Source organism: Rhea americana, unplaced genomic scaffold, assembly GCF_003343005.1.
Source record: "Rhea americana isolate MKP2758 unplaced genomic scaffold, rheAme1 scaffold_371, whole genome shotgun sequence".
NCBI lineage: Eukaryota > Metazoa > Chordata > Aves > Rheiformes > Rheidae > Rhea > Rhea americana.
Genome location: NW_028186503.1, coordinates 433,820 through 448,151, shown reverse-complemented (window position 1 = coordinate 448,151; position 14,332 = coordinate 433,820). Strand labels below are relative to the sequence as shown.

General features: G+C 50.6%; 1 protein-coding gene across 4 annotated transcripts in view; it reads right to left on the bottom strand.

Moving 5' to 3' along the window:
• The window catches only part of LHX9 (LIM homeobox 9), a 20,496-nt gene extending 8,976 nt beyond the window's left edge, over positions 1 to 11,520 (bottom strand). The window contains exons 1-5 of one of the 4 annotated variants that reach the window (XM_085312959.1): positions 11,401 to 11,520; positions 11,047 to 11,179; positions 5,499 to 5,617; positions 3,600 to 3,802; positions 2,282 to 2,637 (exon numbers count right to left, since the gene is read on the bottom strand). In XM_085312959.1, coding sequence (XP_085169085.1) covers positions 2,282 to 2,637; positions 3,600 to 3,802; positions 5,499 to 5,615 — 676 coding nt within the window. In that variant the 5' untranslated portion in view covers positions 5,616 to 5,617; positions 11,047 to 11,179; positions 11,401 to 11,520. Of the gene's footprint in view, positions 1 to 2,281; positions 2,638 to 3,599; positions 3,803 to 5,498; positions 5,618 to 6,706; positions 7,237 to 11,046; positions 11,180 to 11,400 lie in introns of those variants that run through there. The other 3 variants (XM_085312956.1, XM_085312957.1, XM_085312958.1) reach the window with 3 other exon arrangements.
• Between the last annotated feature and the right edge of the window lie 2,812 nt (positions 11,521 to 14,332).

Here is a 14,332-nt window from a genome sequence, read left to right as displayed (position 1 = left end):
CACAGCGCTGCCGCGGAAGCGGCGCGGCCCGCTCCGGTCGCCGCAGGCTGGCCGCCGCGCGGGCCAGGGGTGCGCACGCGTCCGCCTCTCCGGGGAAGATAGCAGTCGTGCATCGAGCATTTATGTTTCTGTGGGTCGCTTGCCCTTTGGAAATGAGTACGTGCAAGAGCAGCTACTGAATCAGAGGGCGAAGTACGAAAAATGCGTATAGAAAAGTGGCTGCCAATTGTGCGGAGGTTTGGGAGTTTGGAGGTTTTGTTTTTGTTTTGTTTTTTCGAGAAGCAATTATATCTCCTGCAAGTGATTTCGTAACTGTCAGAGGCTGATTTTCCTTCCCTTGGAACTGGAGCTTAGTTGGCCTATGGGCTGAAATCGTTTGCACCGGGTTCACAGTTTGGCTGTAAACTGTATTTTCTCGAGACCATGTGTCAGCGTTGGACGTTGCTAGATAATGTGTATTAAAAAAAAAAAAAAAAAAAAAAAAAAAAAAAGTCTTATCCGATCCAATTTCTCAACTGTCTAGATTGAGTCGAATGCAGCAGATTAGAGCGGCTTTATTTTTTTTTCTTCCTCCGTTCCCCCGAGAAATCTGTGAGATCTCATTGAAGGAAACTACATTTTTATAATGGGTAGTGCTTTCTAATCTCATTTGGGGTTGGTGAAACGGTTTATACCCCCTTCCTTGTTATACAGAAGGAGACTTTTTAGACTAACAGACGGAAACTATGACGATGTTCCAAAATAATGCATCACTCGAGTCCTGACCTGAAGCTTCAGGGGTGTTTATCGTATCTACAGCTTTTCATCTGTCTCTTAATTTCTGATCCTAATTCTAACGATGAATTGTCCCTAAAAGTACACATTTCTGTCTAGGGATCTAGGCTGTTTAGGTGACTATGTGCGAATCAGAAATAACATACAGCAAAAAGCAAGCAAGGAAATCCACGATTAGAGTCTAGGGGCTGAATGAACTGGCTGTGCTACAGGTTCCCTTTTCTTTAACAGCTTTCAGGATTGATTGGGAACCGCTCCGTAGCCAGGGATTCCAATGTCATCTTCAATTAACACACAACAATTAGCGCACTGATTACCCTGGCTCCAAGGTCTACGCATCAGAGGAGATGAAATAGCCTTGCACAGCTCCCCAGTTCCCAACTAAAGCCCGTTTCAAAAACAGTCCCAAAGGAGGTGCCGGGGGAGGGATGAAGTTTTTCGGGGCGAGGGGGAGGATTGCTTATGAATCTCAGTGGCCGCGAGCTGAAGGCAGATGGAGCGGAGGGAGCTCGAGGCCGCGCCTGGTGCACTTTCAGCGGTGTGCGGTGGGGAGCGGGGAGGCTCTGCCCCGCCGCCGGCTCCTCGGCGGGGCGAGCGGCGCTGCCGCAGCGCAGCGGAGAGCACCCGTCTGCCCGTACACCGCTTTCCTTGCGCATGCTGCCCACGCATGAAACTACAGGCAGACCTTAACTTCCCCTAGAATCGTTTTTCGAATCGGTAGCTTTATCATTCAGATTTACCCTTACTACTTTCTGTCTTTAGTCTGTTTCAACCCCATTTAAACTGCTTGGTCGTACATGCAGGTCTTTGCCTCCAGCCCATAACATAATGTGTATAGACACAATTTGAGAACTTAGGTGAGTGGACACAGAAATTTAATACAGGGCAACACTTACTCCGTTTCTTACTGCTAGGAGAATAGAAACCTTTCCTGCTATTTTCATTTGTTAGGGCTCGAATATAGGGAACAATATGTATTTGTTGGCTTTCTGGTTCGTTGTGATTGCTTGTGTGCCAGTAAAACAGGATTATTTAGTATGAATAATTAAGTACTATGAACTGGATATCTATGTTGACTTACTTACATACTCCACTGGCTCTTTAGGAGTTATATAGTGTATTTTTTCCCCTAGATTTATTTTCTGCTGATCCGTTTAGGTACTTTTAATTTGAGGTCTGAATGGTGAAGTGTTTTTCATTAATAAAATACAAATAACGAAAGCTATCTCTGAGGTTCCTATAGAGAGCTGCGGTTTTGAGGGGGAGATTGTCTTTACCCTGGGAAGTGGCTAAGTTTGGGTGTTTGACATTAATAGGCGAAGACAGCCTTTGAGGAGGGCTGCTGTTAGCTTTCCTGCAAACGCTCCAACCCTCAGAGGGCTGTTTGTTTGATTTTCCAATGGTTAAGCAAGATTGGGCCTGGCTGAATTACTCTCGCGCTGCCTAGCCAAGGGGAAGCCTGAGAAGGCTCTCTCCCGAGGAGCGGGAGGTGCAGTGTGTTTCCCACCTGAGTTGTAGTTGACGATGTCCACTCCTAAGGCAGGGCTCTTTCGTTTCCTGGGCCTCCCCTTCTGCACTGTGCCAGTGCCGTTGAAGTAAGGCAGGGCCAGCCCTCCGCTCTTGGCAGCCAGCTCGGTGTAGCTCAGCTGAGGGGGATATTCTCCTTGCAAAAGGGCCTCGAAGTGGGCCCTGCAGTAAACCAGGTTGTCCTTCATGCCAAAGTGATCGCCTGTGGTCAGAGTCTTGTTGCAAGTGGTGCAGGTGAAGCAGCTCAGGTGATAAACCGACTCCCTGGCTCTCATGACCATTTCAGAGGCTGAGATCCCAAGGTGGCAGCGGGCACATCTCTGCACGGAGAACCTTCTGAAGGAAACAGAAAAGTCGGCATCAACTAGAAAGGTAAAGGAAGAGCCTGCCCCCAGTGCTGCCCACCCTCCTCCCGGCCCCTCGCCAGGGCGTCCTTGGGTGCCGGCAGCGGCCCCGCTCGGGATTGCAGCCGCCTCGTGTCGGGACTCCACCGAGCAGCAGCTGGGGCACTGCAGCAGCCGTCTCCATTTTCTCACGAAGCTGATTTATTCGCTTAGAACTTTTGTTGTGCAAAAGCTCTCGCGGTGCTAGTGCCCATAAAGAAAGGAGAACCGGGAGAAAATCTGTCTCCGCTTTCCTTTCAGTCGTTTCAAAACCAGAGAGATCGCGGATGAGGCAGGGAACTGAATCCCGGAAAAGCAGAAACGTGCGCATAAATAGGGCTCACTCCAGGGAACCGGCCCGCCTGGCAGCCCGTCAGGGCCCGCCATCAAAAATCAGTCGGAGGCTGGGGGGCATGCCATGCGGCTTAGCAGAAAATGGGGGGCTCCTGCGCGGTCTGGCGCACCAGCGAGAGCAAGCTCTGCTGTTGTTTACCGCCTTTCGAAGGCGTGACACTCGGCGACTGCTCCTTATCAGCGCGGAACCCCGGCCGGGGCCGGAGGGCGAGCTCCCCGGCTCTTGGGACGCACCGAAAAATAAGCAAGCTAGGAAAGAGGGAAACTTTTGTTGGCTCTTACGCTGGTATTTATGGAAGSATACCACAGAGCAGTAGGAGACCGGGATACTTCTCCTTGGTTTGTTTGTGTACCGTCGCACATGCTTAATCGGTGTGTCCCTTGGCGATTCGTTCAGTATTTTACGCGTGCGAGACTTTTCAAARGGGACTCGTTTATACAATTAAGGAGTCGCTGACTGCGAAAAGCTACCTTTGAAAGCCCGTGTGGAGAAGAGCGTTTGGGTTCGTAATGCGTTGAGAGAGAATGTGCTTTTGAACCCACAGGGGCTGATTGCTGTACCTGTAGTAATCCTCCTTGCAGTAGATGCTGCCGTCCTTGCTGAAGCAGGTGAGCTCGGACTCCAGGTTGAGTTTACATTCACAGCACTTAAGACACCTGAGGTGCCATTGTTTGTCAACAGCCAGCAGGTAATATCTGTCTGAGATCTTCCCTCCACAACCAGCACACAACGCAGGCTTCTCGGGGCTCATGGGGGGCATGTTCTGCAAAACAACCACACCACAAGGGGATGAGAAAGGGAGGGGGACAAGCAGGCAGCGCGGGGCCGGAGGCTTCTGCGCAGGGCCCGGGAAGGAAGCGACTGGTACAGAGAAACCTCTCTCTGGGACCAAGCTGTCTGCCCGGGGGAAGAGGGGATATTGAGAGCGAATGGGGACCGTCCCCACTGGGAAAGTAGTTTCCAGGATTTAACTTTCGTGTTTATCCCGTTAAACCTCTCCTAACAATCTAATGTTATTTCAATATATAAAGACAAAAGATTAGGCCTCAGTAGGGAAAGGAGACCTGGCTCTTTTCCGAGTTCCTGAAGTTAAAGTCTGTATCTTCCCCGTTTCTCTTACATTTTAATCTTGAGTACTCCACAAGAAGGGCATTTTACAAGCAAGAAAACATCGTTTCGCTGCGCCAGAAGTTTGTAGCGGAGGGTTCACGCTTACATCGCTATCCTGGTAAATTTTCACCCACATTTAAACCAGTCAGAACCACGTCCCTAGAAAAATAGGCCGTTTAAAACATAAGAAATAAAACAGGAGACAGGTGGATGGTGTAAAAAATGGTGATCAGCTCACCACCTTTGCCAGGGACGAGGACAGAAAGGTGGCGCAGGCTGGTTTCGTCTAAGACTAGGGTCTTTTCATCAACAAACTTCCGAAAGTTCCCGTTAATCTGCTCTCCGTTAGGAGTGCCGCTCGGGACAAAGGGAGCCAGCGGAGGAGCGGAAACAAAAGCTGTGCCGTCGGACTTCGGCGAGTGAGTGCTGATAGACTAACGGGGGCGGGGGGGGATCCCGAAAAACTCCCTGTTTTAAAGTCACAACTCCGCATTTATTTTCCAATCTGAAGTTGTGTTCCTCGCCCGTTTTTTGCGGCAATTGAAAAGGCGCGTTAAATTTACACTGCAAATCGTAATATAATAAAGCAAGAGTTTATTTAGAGAAAGAGGGAAAGATTCTTTATCGCTATAAGCGCGTTAAAGCAGTTTCCCAGGCCGCTACTTTGTGTGCAGAGCCTTGTGCATGAGCAGCGGAAGCCCTACAAGTTGGAGAAAGGGAGTTCTCGCTTTGCACGGAACACGGCGTGACACTCGCTTTCTCCACCATCGCATATTACAATTAAGAAGGCTTCGATCCGTTTACTAAGAAAAGAGGAGATGTTAGTAGTAAGCAAAATAATCGATGGACATAACATTCAGAGAGGGCAATGCCTCTCTGTATCAATCCCACACTTAGGACCAAGAATAGTTAGGAAAAGTAAGCAGTCGCGGTTTGCGGTTTGACTTGGAAGGTGCCAGGAGTGTAAAAAGTAAAGTACCGTTCAGAAACTCGAGCTGCGCCCTGCTCGGACGGAGCAAAGCCATCACAGCAAGCCGAGCAAGGGCCGCTTCGCTGTAGTGACTTAAAACCCGTCCCTGTTAGAACTTAATTTTTTTTTTCTGTTACTCCAGAGAGCACACGCAACAACATTTGTTAGACAAACGTATGGCTGAGCCTCGCAAGGGCAACACAGCACCCAGCACTACGGGGAGGCTGGAAACGAGCCTCGGGAGGGTTTCTAAACTTAGAGAGCTGCAGGGAAGGGGCGGGGGAAGCAGCGTCTTTCTCTCCCCAGGGCTCGGGTCTGTCCCGGTGCGGGTCGACATTTGCAGGGATTCCCTTTCAGAGGGTGCCAGCTGCTCTCTTACCGTTTCCCGGCCGTTCATCTGTCCCCCTTTGGCCAGGCGGGACTCAGTCTTGGATCTCCTCTCCATCTCCTCCATGATTCCTTGGATATGGCCTCCGGAGATCCCGTGGAAAAGCATGGCTGGGGGACGGAAAGGACAAGTATTTTCTTCTGCTCTGCACCCCACTATTTCCATATACAGACCCCAGAGTCTTTAGATCATCCAAAATGTTTACACCGAGGCGCAAAGCACAGGGAGAGAGGTTGCAATAGGAGCTTCTCTTTGCACAAGCACCAAGGGCTTCCTGAAGATGTGCAGAAAACAAACAAGGGGGGAGAAAATGTAATAATAATTAATTAAAAAATAAAATAATAAAACCGAGCTAAAGGATCTGTTACTGTTCTGGAGAGCTGKGGCTCCTGACTGGAGAGACTTGGACCTGGGATAGCAGAATCGGCCAGGAAAGGATATAGTTTTGAATACAAAGAAAGCAAAAAGAAGTGCTATTTTCAGCAGTCCCTGGTTGCTTTAAAGTTCCCAGTGCCTGTAGGTTGGATTTGGGACTGCTGCTTTCCGGAGCTCTGTCCAATTTGTTAAGAGACTAAAGCCAGCCCATTTTTGATAATTTAGTAGGAGGAGTTCTCTCCCTTGAGCTGCCACTGATTTTTATTCAGACAACAAAGACCTGTCAGACTCCTCTCAGCCCCTGGTGATGGGCAGGCAGTGACAAACACTGCAGTCGGGGCTGTGCCTAGGGTGGGGTTTGTTGCCTCCCCCAAGCGCACTCCGGGGGCTGGCGGGGGCAGGGGGGCCCGGGGCCGGCCGGCAGCGGGGCCCGGCTGCGCGCCGCTGCGCGCCGGGCGCCTCCGCTCCCGCTGCGGGCGCGCTGCGGGAAGGGGCGGCCGAGAAGAGGGGCGGCCGGGCCGCGCTCCGCCGCGCCCCCGGCACCCGGCTCGACCCGCTTCGCTGTCCCGGGGCAGTAACCCCCCCCGCCGCCCGGGGAAATAACCCCCGCCGCGCTGCCTGCAGCGGCCGAGCGCGGAGCGGAGCGGGGCGGGGCCGTGCGGGGCTCGACCGGGAGCCCGGCGGGCTGCCTGCTCTCGCGGCCCTCTCCGCGGCTGCAGCCGGCGAGCCATCATTGTGTGCAGGGGACCGGGTGATGCATTCCTCCTGGCTAATCTCCCTCTTCTCCCTCGCCCCTCCCCTCCTTTTCCCTTTTTCCTACTTACTTTTCACACCACTCTTTCTTGCCTTTCCATGGAACAGCTGCCGACTGTTTCCTGACACCTCGATCCCTACTGAAGGATCTTCCTGGCGGCAGTCCTGCTCTCCTTGTTCCCTGGGGGATGCTCCACACCAAACCCGAGCGCGACTAGTGAAAGAAGTACCCCAGCCCCCGCTTCCTTTCCAAAGCATCCCAGAGACATCCTCAGGGGCTCCTCGAGTCACCTCTTCCATGTAACCCAAGAATCAGGCAGCCAGTTTCCTCCCTTCTCTTTCCCCTTAAGTAGCTAAAATTAATGTTATTTGCAGATTGAATGTTGCTACATTCCTCCGAGTGCCAGAATACAGCTCATAAAACACAATTTCACACAAAGATGAAGTCAATCAAGTGAAATAAGCCGGGATTTTTTTCTCTGTTGGCACACTAGACCCTGGACAGCAGGGCTGCTATTTACTGTAAGTAATGTAATTAGCCCCTTTGGATGGAAATCAATGTGTTGTATGTGTGTGTGTGTTTTAATAAGAAAGTAATAGCTATAAAACCGATGAGACTCAAATGGGTAAGGGAATCTCCCTTAAAATGGGTAGATCCCTCCACAAACCATAGTCTCCTGCAGAGCACTCTCGGTCTAAAAAAGAAAAGGAAAATGGAGAAAGGAAAAGAGAAAGGAAAAAAAGACAGAAATAAAGAAAAAAATGTGTATGTGAAAGGAGGAGGGAGATAGACTTTCCTAAGGGAAAACAAGTCAAATAGCACAACAAGCCATCAGGAAAAAATAAACAAGGTGATTCAATCCGGGATACGGGAGTTGTTTGCTTGGGATCTCCCTCCTTCCCGTCGTCGCTCCACGATGCCCCAGCTACTCCAGGAGATGAACGAAGTAACTTCCCTCTCAACTCCCCAAATTACTGTTAGGGGAGTGAGAGCACAGCCCAAGTGGAGCTGCACAGCCCGTGCGAGGAGACGAGACTTCACTCTAGCCTCAGCCGCTTTGCTGAGCGATGCGTGCTCGCCCGGGGAAGGAAGGGAAGGAGGGAGCGCGGAAGGCGCCGGGAAGGGAGCAGTCCGCGCCCGGGCGCGGGGAGATTTAATCCCTTTGCAGGAGCGCGTTTGCTCCGCGCACACACTTAGCATACATGTTTGCACGCCGCTGTGTGCCTGCTTGCCGTGGGGGATTGCAACTGTCGTTTTCGGCAGAGGCTTAAAATCTCGTCTAAACAGCAGTTTGTTTTTAAAAGTTGCAATAAAATCTTTCCACTGCAGTGGCACGTTAAGGGTTTTTTTCTCTTTTGAACGAAATGTTCCTTTATTCCCGACCGGTTATTTTACAGGGAATAACTGACCCTGCCTTAAAGAAACGGACAGTTCTGGTTTGTGTCCGTGCTCTTGCTCTGCATTTCACGTCGAGTCCTTGTGGCAAAAGGCATGTTTGCGCACGTCGGGCATAGACAGACACCCGCTCAAARTGCGCCTCATCCTCAGCGCCGCGCAGCCCCGGCCGTGCTACCGCGAGCGGTTCCCTGCCCGCCTGCTGGTGGCTGAGAGCGGACAAGCGCGTTGTCTCCGCGGGGCGCGCGGCGGGGGCGCGCTGGGCAGGCACCGGGCCGCCGCCTCCGGGCGACCCGTGCGGGCCCGGCCCCGTCCCCGGCCCTGCTGCGGCCCCCGCCCCGCTCAGCCGCCTCGTCGCCTCCGGGTCGTCGGCAGATCTGCAGGTGCAGCAGCAGAGCGTCGGGCCGAGCCGGGGCGGCTCGACACCGAAAATATTGCTTGTTAAATTCCCCTCTCTGTCATAGCTCGGTGGGCGCCGTTAGGAATAATTGGGCAGACTCCTAACAAAATTCAGAAATGACTAAAGCTGCTCCAGTTGGGCACACTTAATTAATTAGAGGGTCCTTTCTTTCTGCTCCATCAGCTACTGTTAAGGATATGCTACTAGCTACTGTTGCTACAGCAGAGGAGGCCGGGGGTTTCTTAGGCGTTTTCTGATTAGCATCCTAATGCTGGCAGACCACTTCTTACCTAAAGGGACACTGAAAGTTTGTTGCTAGCATCAAACGTGACTTCTCCATTTCCAAAAGGCCTGCAGTAGGTCAAGGTAAATCTATTTCAATGTTTCTGAGATCTCATTCTTCGCTGTGGATGGTAACGCTGCTCTAAGGCAGACTGGTAGCGATAGGTTGCCATTATAGCTGGAGTCTTTATATACTTTTGCTGGTTTGCTTGGGAGAGAGGAGAAAAAAGCTCACAAAGAGCAGGGAAGCTAAAATCCAAATCTAAGAGTTTGTCTCCTACGAATCGATTTGCACCAACATTTCGTCTTCTGAGCGCCGTTTCTCATTGCATAGTGCTTTTACCTCCTTTTGCCGCAGCATTTTAGGGAGGATATCTGACGCGTAATATTCAGAATATTCTAAAAACATGACAGGCGGTTTCAGGGGTTCGCCTTTCTTTGGGGCTGTACGCAGCCTTTGCCTAATCTTCCCAGGCTAACGGGGGTAGGCAGGAGTTCATCGCTGGTGAGACCAGCGCAGGTAAAAGGTTTGCCCGTGCGCCGCCACTGAACGAGCCGCTCTGCAGTGGTCCCAAAGCACAGCCCGTGCCTGGGCTGCAGCGCCTGCCCTGCGCTTTCCATGCCACTGCTGAAGCCATTTCCACCTTCGTAATTAGCATGTGCCCTGGACAGATTTCATGCATGCGGTCACTCGGATCCGCTTTGCTATAGAGCCCCTATTCTTCTTGGCCACGGGCTACAGTCTAAAGCCTATTACAGCGTGAACGGATCTTGTATTTACTTCTGAGGATTTAGGACAAGGTCTACATGCAAATTAATAATTGACCAACAATAATTAGGAGAAAGGGGAGGGTATTCGCGCGGGGGGGGGGGGGAGGGAATTCTCTAAGCAGAAACAGTTTTGATTTAGACTCTCTCCTACCAGGCGTTTGCTTCTTCGGGGCCGATGGCGGAGGGGCACTGCCAGAAGGGGTCTCGGGCTGCCCGGCGCTGCCCCGGGGAGCTGCCCCGAGGTCAGCTGCCTGCCCACGGCCCCGGAACTTCACACCGGCTCCTGAACTTCAGGTACTTTCCAAGACACTTCCAATTTAATCATTTCCAGAAATTTAAAGCGCATAGTAATAACATTAACAGTGTTGCGATTCTGTTGCCTGAGAGTCGGGTGGTTAAAGCCAGGTCTATTTTTAAATCCTAACGCTATTTTCTGCTCTGCGAGCTTGTGATGGAGTACAGTGCTACTAATGATCAGTCTCATCTCTTTGTGAAGTCCGCGGCTAGTACAAGCCTTCTAGACACAAAGAAAGAGCATTTGAATGGGATTACATCTCCTTGTGGTGGCATCAAATGTAGCTAATGTTTGCAGCATTTACACTGATTGCATTTAAAAAGAAAACAAAAAACAAACAAAAAGGAAAAAAACGATATTGTTTAAAATTCCAAACTGGTGTCAGAAACAACATCTGGAATCATCACCACCTTTTCCTCTTTCGAGTCCTCACGGGTGTGTTGTAGACAACTTTCGGATTATTTTACTACAGAAATCAGAAAGTGGATGCATCGCAACGCAGATTCAAACATCAGTCCCTCTTCCCGAGACAGGCTGTGCAGGGGCTCGCTCTATGCGTAACACAAGTGCAGAATATCTTTAATCACAAGCACTGCGGAATTAAAAAATAAAACCCAAACCTCCAAAGTGCTTTTACCTCCCGGTAATATGAAAACATGTGAATTGAGCCACGTACTCCTTTACTTAAGGAGACGATATTTAAATAATAAACAACTAGATGCTTTGCATAGCAATCCTAGACACACATCTCCACAGCCAAGCGCTGCGACTAACCACAAACAAGTAATCAGGCAGCAGAGGAAAGGAAGAGAGAGATTATTGTCTAACATGAAACTGTGCTCACGGCGGAGGAGCTCAGCACTGTTAGCTTGTTAGTTGTCTATTATTAACCTTAATTTTATTTACACTGTAGCTGTAATTAAGCCATTGGAAATTATCATATTTTGCCGATTTTGGAAAGCCTAGGTTCATGCACAGGTGAAAGGAGCCATTCCATTAAAAACAATAAAAAGAGAAATAGATAAAAGAAAAAGAAAAGAAAGAAAGAACACGGCCTCTCTTTTATTAAGCAGAATGGCTCAGTCTTACCAGCCTGCTATTTTCCTAGATTAAAACACACATACACCAAATGTCTGCGAATACACCTGGGGAAACGACCATTCTGTGTTGTTTAAAAAACCCCAGCACGTCAAAGAAACACCACGCAAATGACATCCGTGAGGTCTAAACAGCTGTATTGTTAGCAAAGGCTCATGCAGGATCTTACCTTGAGACCTTGGAAGCTTCCTCCAAAATTGTACCCTCCTTAATGAGTGATGAGGGATGGGTTTTGGATGGAGAAGAGACGCAATGATCTAGCCAGTAGATGGAGGTTGCTCCTTGTTCCTAGCAGAGGATCCCTATGTTAATTAAAATAAACAAGCTGCTTGGAGGAAAGATTTTTTTTCCTTCTCCCCCACCCCCGAGCCTCTAATGCAGAATTGCCGTGAATTTCTAACTTCTGACCTTTTACCAATACGTGCTCATACCTGCCTTTTGTTTTCTGTTCGAGCTTCAAACTATTCTTCAAAACAAACCAAATACATTAAAAAGAATGAATGAAAACAAAAATAAATCTCACCTCTCAATGTTAGCTAGTTTGTTGGATTTTCTTGATTAGCTGTCGCAGCTCCTCAGTAATCAGGTGAGGTGTTAATGGGGAGCTGGTTGTAAATAAAACTAATAAAGCAAAGAACATATTAGGAAATTTAAAAAATGCGAGGACTAGGAGGCTGCTAGAAAATATTGTAGTGAGCTGAGCGTTTCCCCATCATGTCATTTTTTTCGTTCTGTGCTTATTCACAGATGAGCAGCAAACCCCGTTTGTTGCCATCTCTCCACATTTTTTTTTTCAAATCGTACTGAACGAGCCATGGACTATATCAACCCTTCCCACTTTCATAAAAAGCCTCTCAAATGGAGTCTCTAAACAGCAAACTTCAGCCTGATCTGATGTGATATGATATACGGATTCATGGAGCAACCTCGCTTTGCCAAACCCGATGAAACTGTGAGTTGTCATACAATACTATGCAGTCAAACACGGGATAATTGTAAAAGTGAACCCAATTTAACCCATTAGGATAAAATCAGATGCCAAGATGAATTGGAATCATTGCTTCTTAGGTGACAGCACTGATGACAATTGATCCACCGCCTCAAAACAATAGGAAAAATACAGGGTCGAGAGTCATGTTTTACACTCGGAGCCCCTCTGCCTGCAGCAGGAGGTGCAGAGCGGGGCCCCGCCGCTGCGCGGGGCTGCGCGGGGCTGCGCGGGGCTGCGCGGGGCTGCGCGGCGCCGTCTCGCCTGCGGCGGCCCGAGTGCTTCCCGGGGCCCTTTCCGCGCCGGGGCGGGCGTGGAGCGGCCGCGGGGGGCTTCGTGCTTCGCCCTCTGCTTGCCCGGAGCGGCTCTGCGCGGCCCGCGGCCGCTCACCTGGTGGAAGTGGCCGGGGAGGCAGCGCCCGCCGGCAGGAAGCTTAAGGACAGGGAGCGGAGTGTGTCCGCAGGGCAGGTGATCGGGGACAAAGTTTGCTTCGCAGGCTCAGAGGCCGCGCCAGTCCCTTTTGCTCCCACAGCAGAGGTGGCGGTAGCTTTTTAAATGAGGTTTTCATTAGCTCGACTCGCGACTGGGAAGTTTAAAGCCACTCCGGCCAAGCGCGGCAGCGACAGGAAGCACGAACTGCCCCCGTTAGTCTGTGTCCGCACTGGGAGCCACGAACCACCTTGGGGTAAAGGTGCCTGTAGGGRACTTGCTCTTCCCTTAGTCTCCTTGAGACAGCAAATACCACCTGCGTCACGCTGTTATTACTGTTATTAATAGCAGCAGCAGCAGCAGGATTGTTACTCCTGCCATTTGCGGAGGGGCGGGTTTTGAGGAGGTTGCCGGTGCCCGGCGAGGCTCTGGGCGCCCGGAGAGCCCCGGCCCGGCGCCGCCGGCGCGGCCGGGGCGGCCGCGGGCTCCCCGCCGCTCCCCGYCTCAGCCTGCCACGCGTCTGCCATGGGGCGGTTTGGGGGTTGTTCTTCTCCCCAACTACCGACGCTCTAATGGGAGCAGGAGGCAGAGGAACACGCGAGGCTCACGACAAGCCACCTGCTGCGCGGTGCCGAGCTAATGTTAGGCGTTATTTCGTTAGTATCGCTGCGGCGGAAGCATGGCTGGACCGTGCAGTACAAGTTCCCACCTGATCAGGTAGCCAGGAAACGGGCAGCCCTGCACGCCGACGGGGGAAGCGCTGCTCGCGGGTCGTTAGGCGACCGCATGGTCGTTATTTGCGCATGGAGCCGAGGAAATTTCCTCTTTGTCTTGCCCTGAGCTGCGTTTCGTCTGCAGTCTTGGGGTATAGAGGCCATTGAACACGTTTATAGCTCTCTTTTCCTGCAATGACCCCCTCCCCCGCCTATTTACATGCATATACGAAGCTATATAAACACCAGTAATACTCTCAAACGTTAAATTACTGTTTGTTAGCACCGCTCTTCCAAGTCATTTCAGATATTTGGACTCATTCCGCTGAATGTAGTTTCAACCTATTGACTTGCCAGACGAGACGTTCATTTGCACCCAGTTGCTAAAACGGTGGAAACAGACTTTAGCTCGAAACTGTGCTACTCTCCCATCTGACGGATGTTAATACACAAACGAAATCCATTTGGATGTTTCTTGTTACCAGAAGGCTGCGCTGACGTTCAAATGATCCAAGTCTTAGCATCTGGAAGCCTGTGCGAGCATCTTTTTGGAATAGATTTCGAGACATTTCGTTCAACCCAAGCCGAGAAAGGATCAAAACGGGACACCAAGCAACTGGCAGTAGTTTCCAGTCTAAATGAAACTGCCTGCTTCGTTTGGAAGTAGGCAAAAAAAAAAAAAAAAAAAAAAAAAAAAAAAAAAAAAAAGGCTTTCCTATGTAGTGCCTCCCCGGGGAACCACATCCCTGCCAGGCCCAGCCGGGAGCGGCCGTGCAGCCACAGCGCGGTCGCGGGGCCGGCCCAGCGGGGCACCAGCTTTGTCTCCAACATATCCGCTGGGGTTTGGGTTCGTTCAGGCTTTTTCAGGCGCAGTAATTCATAAACACGGCGATAGGACATGTTATTTGAATTCAGTTCAGTTTGAATGAAGCTATATGCGGGAGCGATAAATGAAGCAGTCCGGATATCGACAACTTTTAACAGAAAATGAAGAAGGGCTTCATGTTCATAAAACAAAGATGAAGGAGTTTCTGCTATGGTTCCTTCTAAAGTGCAGGAGTGCTCAGTGCCTCCTCCTGGCTGCTCATGAATATCTGCAGTGTATTTTACACTTCGTATTATGTTTGCAATCAGAATTCTTTTGTCTTTCAAGTGCACTTACAGACTTGGACACTAAACAGACCGCTGCTCAATGAGATACGAAGAATTTAGACTATTCGGAAACCCAGGCGAGCCTGCCAAGCCTGCCTTCCTCCCAGCCTGCGTTCCAGGGCAGCAGACTTAGCCCGGTAAGGGCTGCGCCAGGAAGCCTGCCGGGGCGCCCC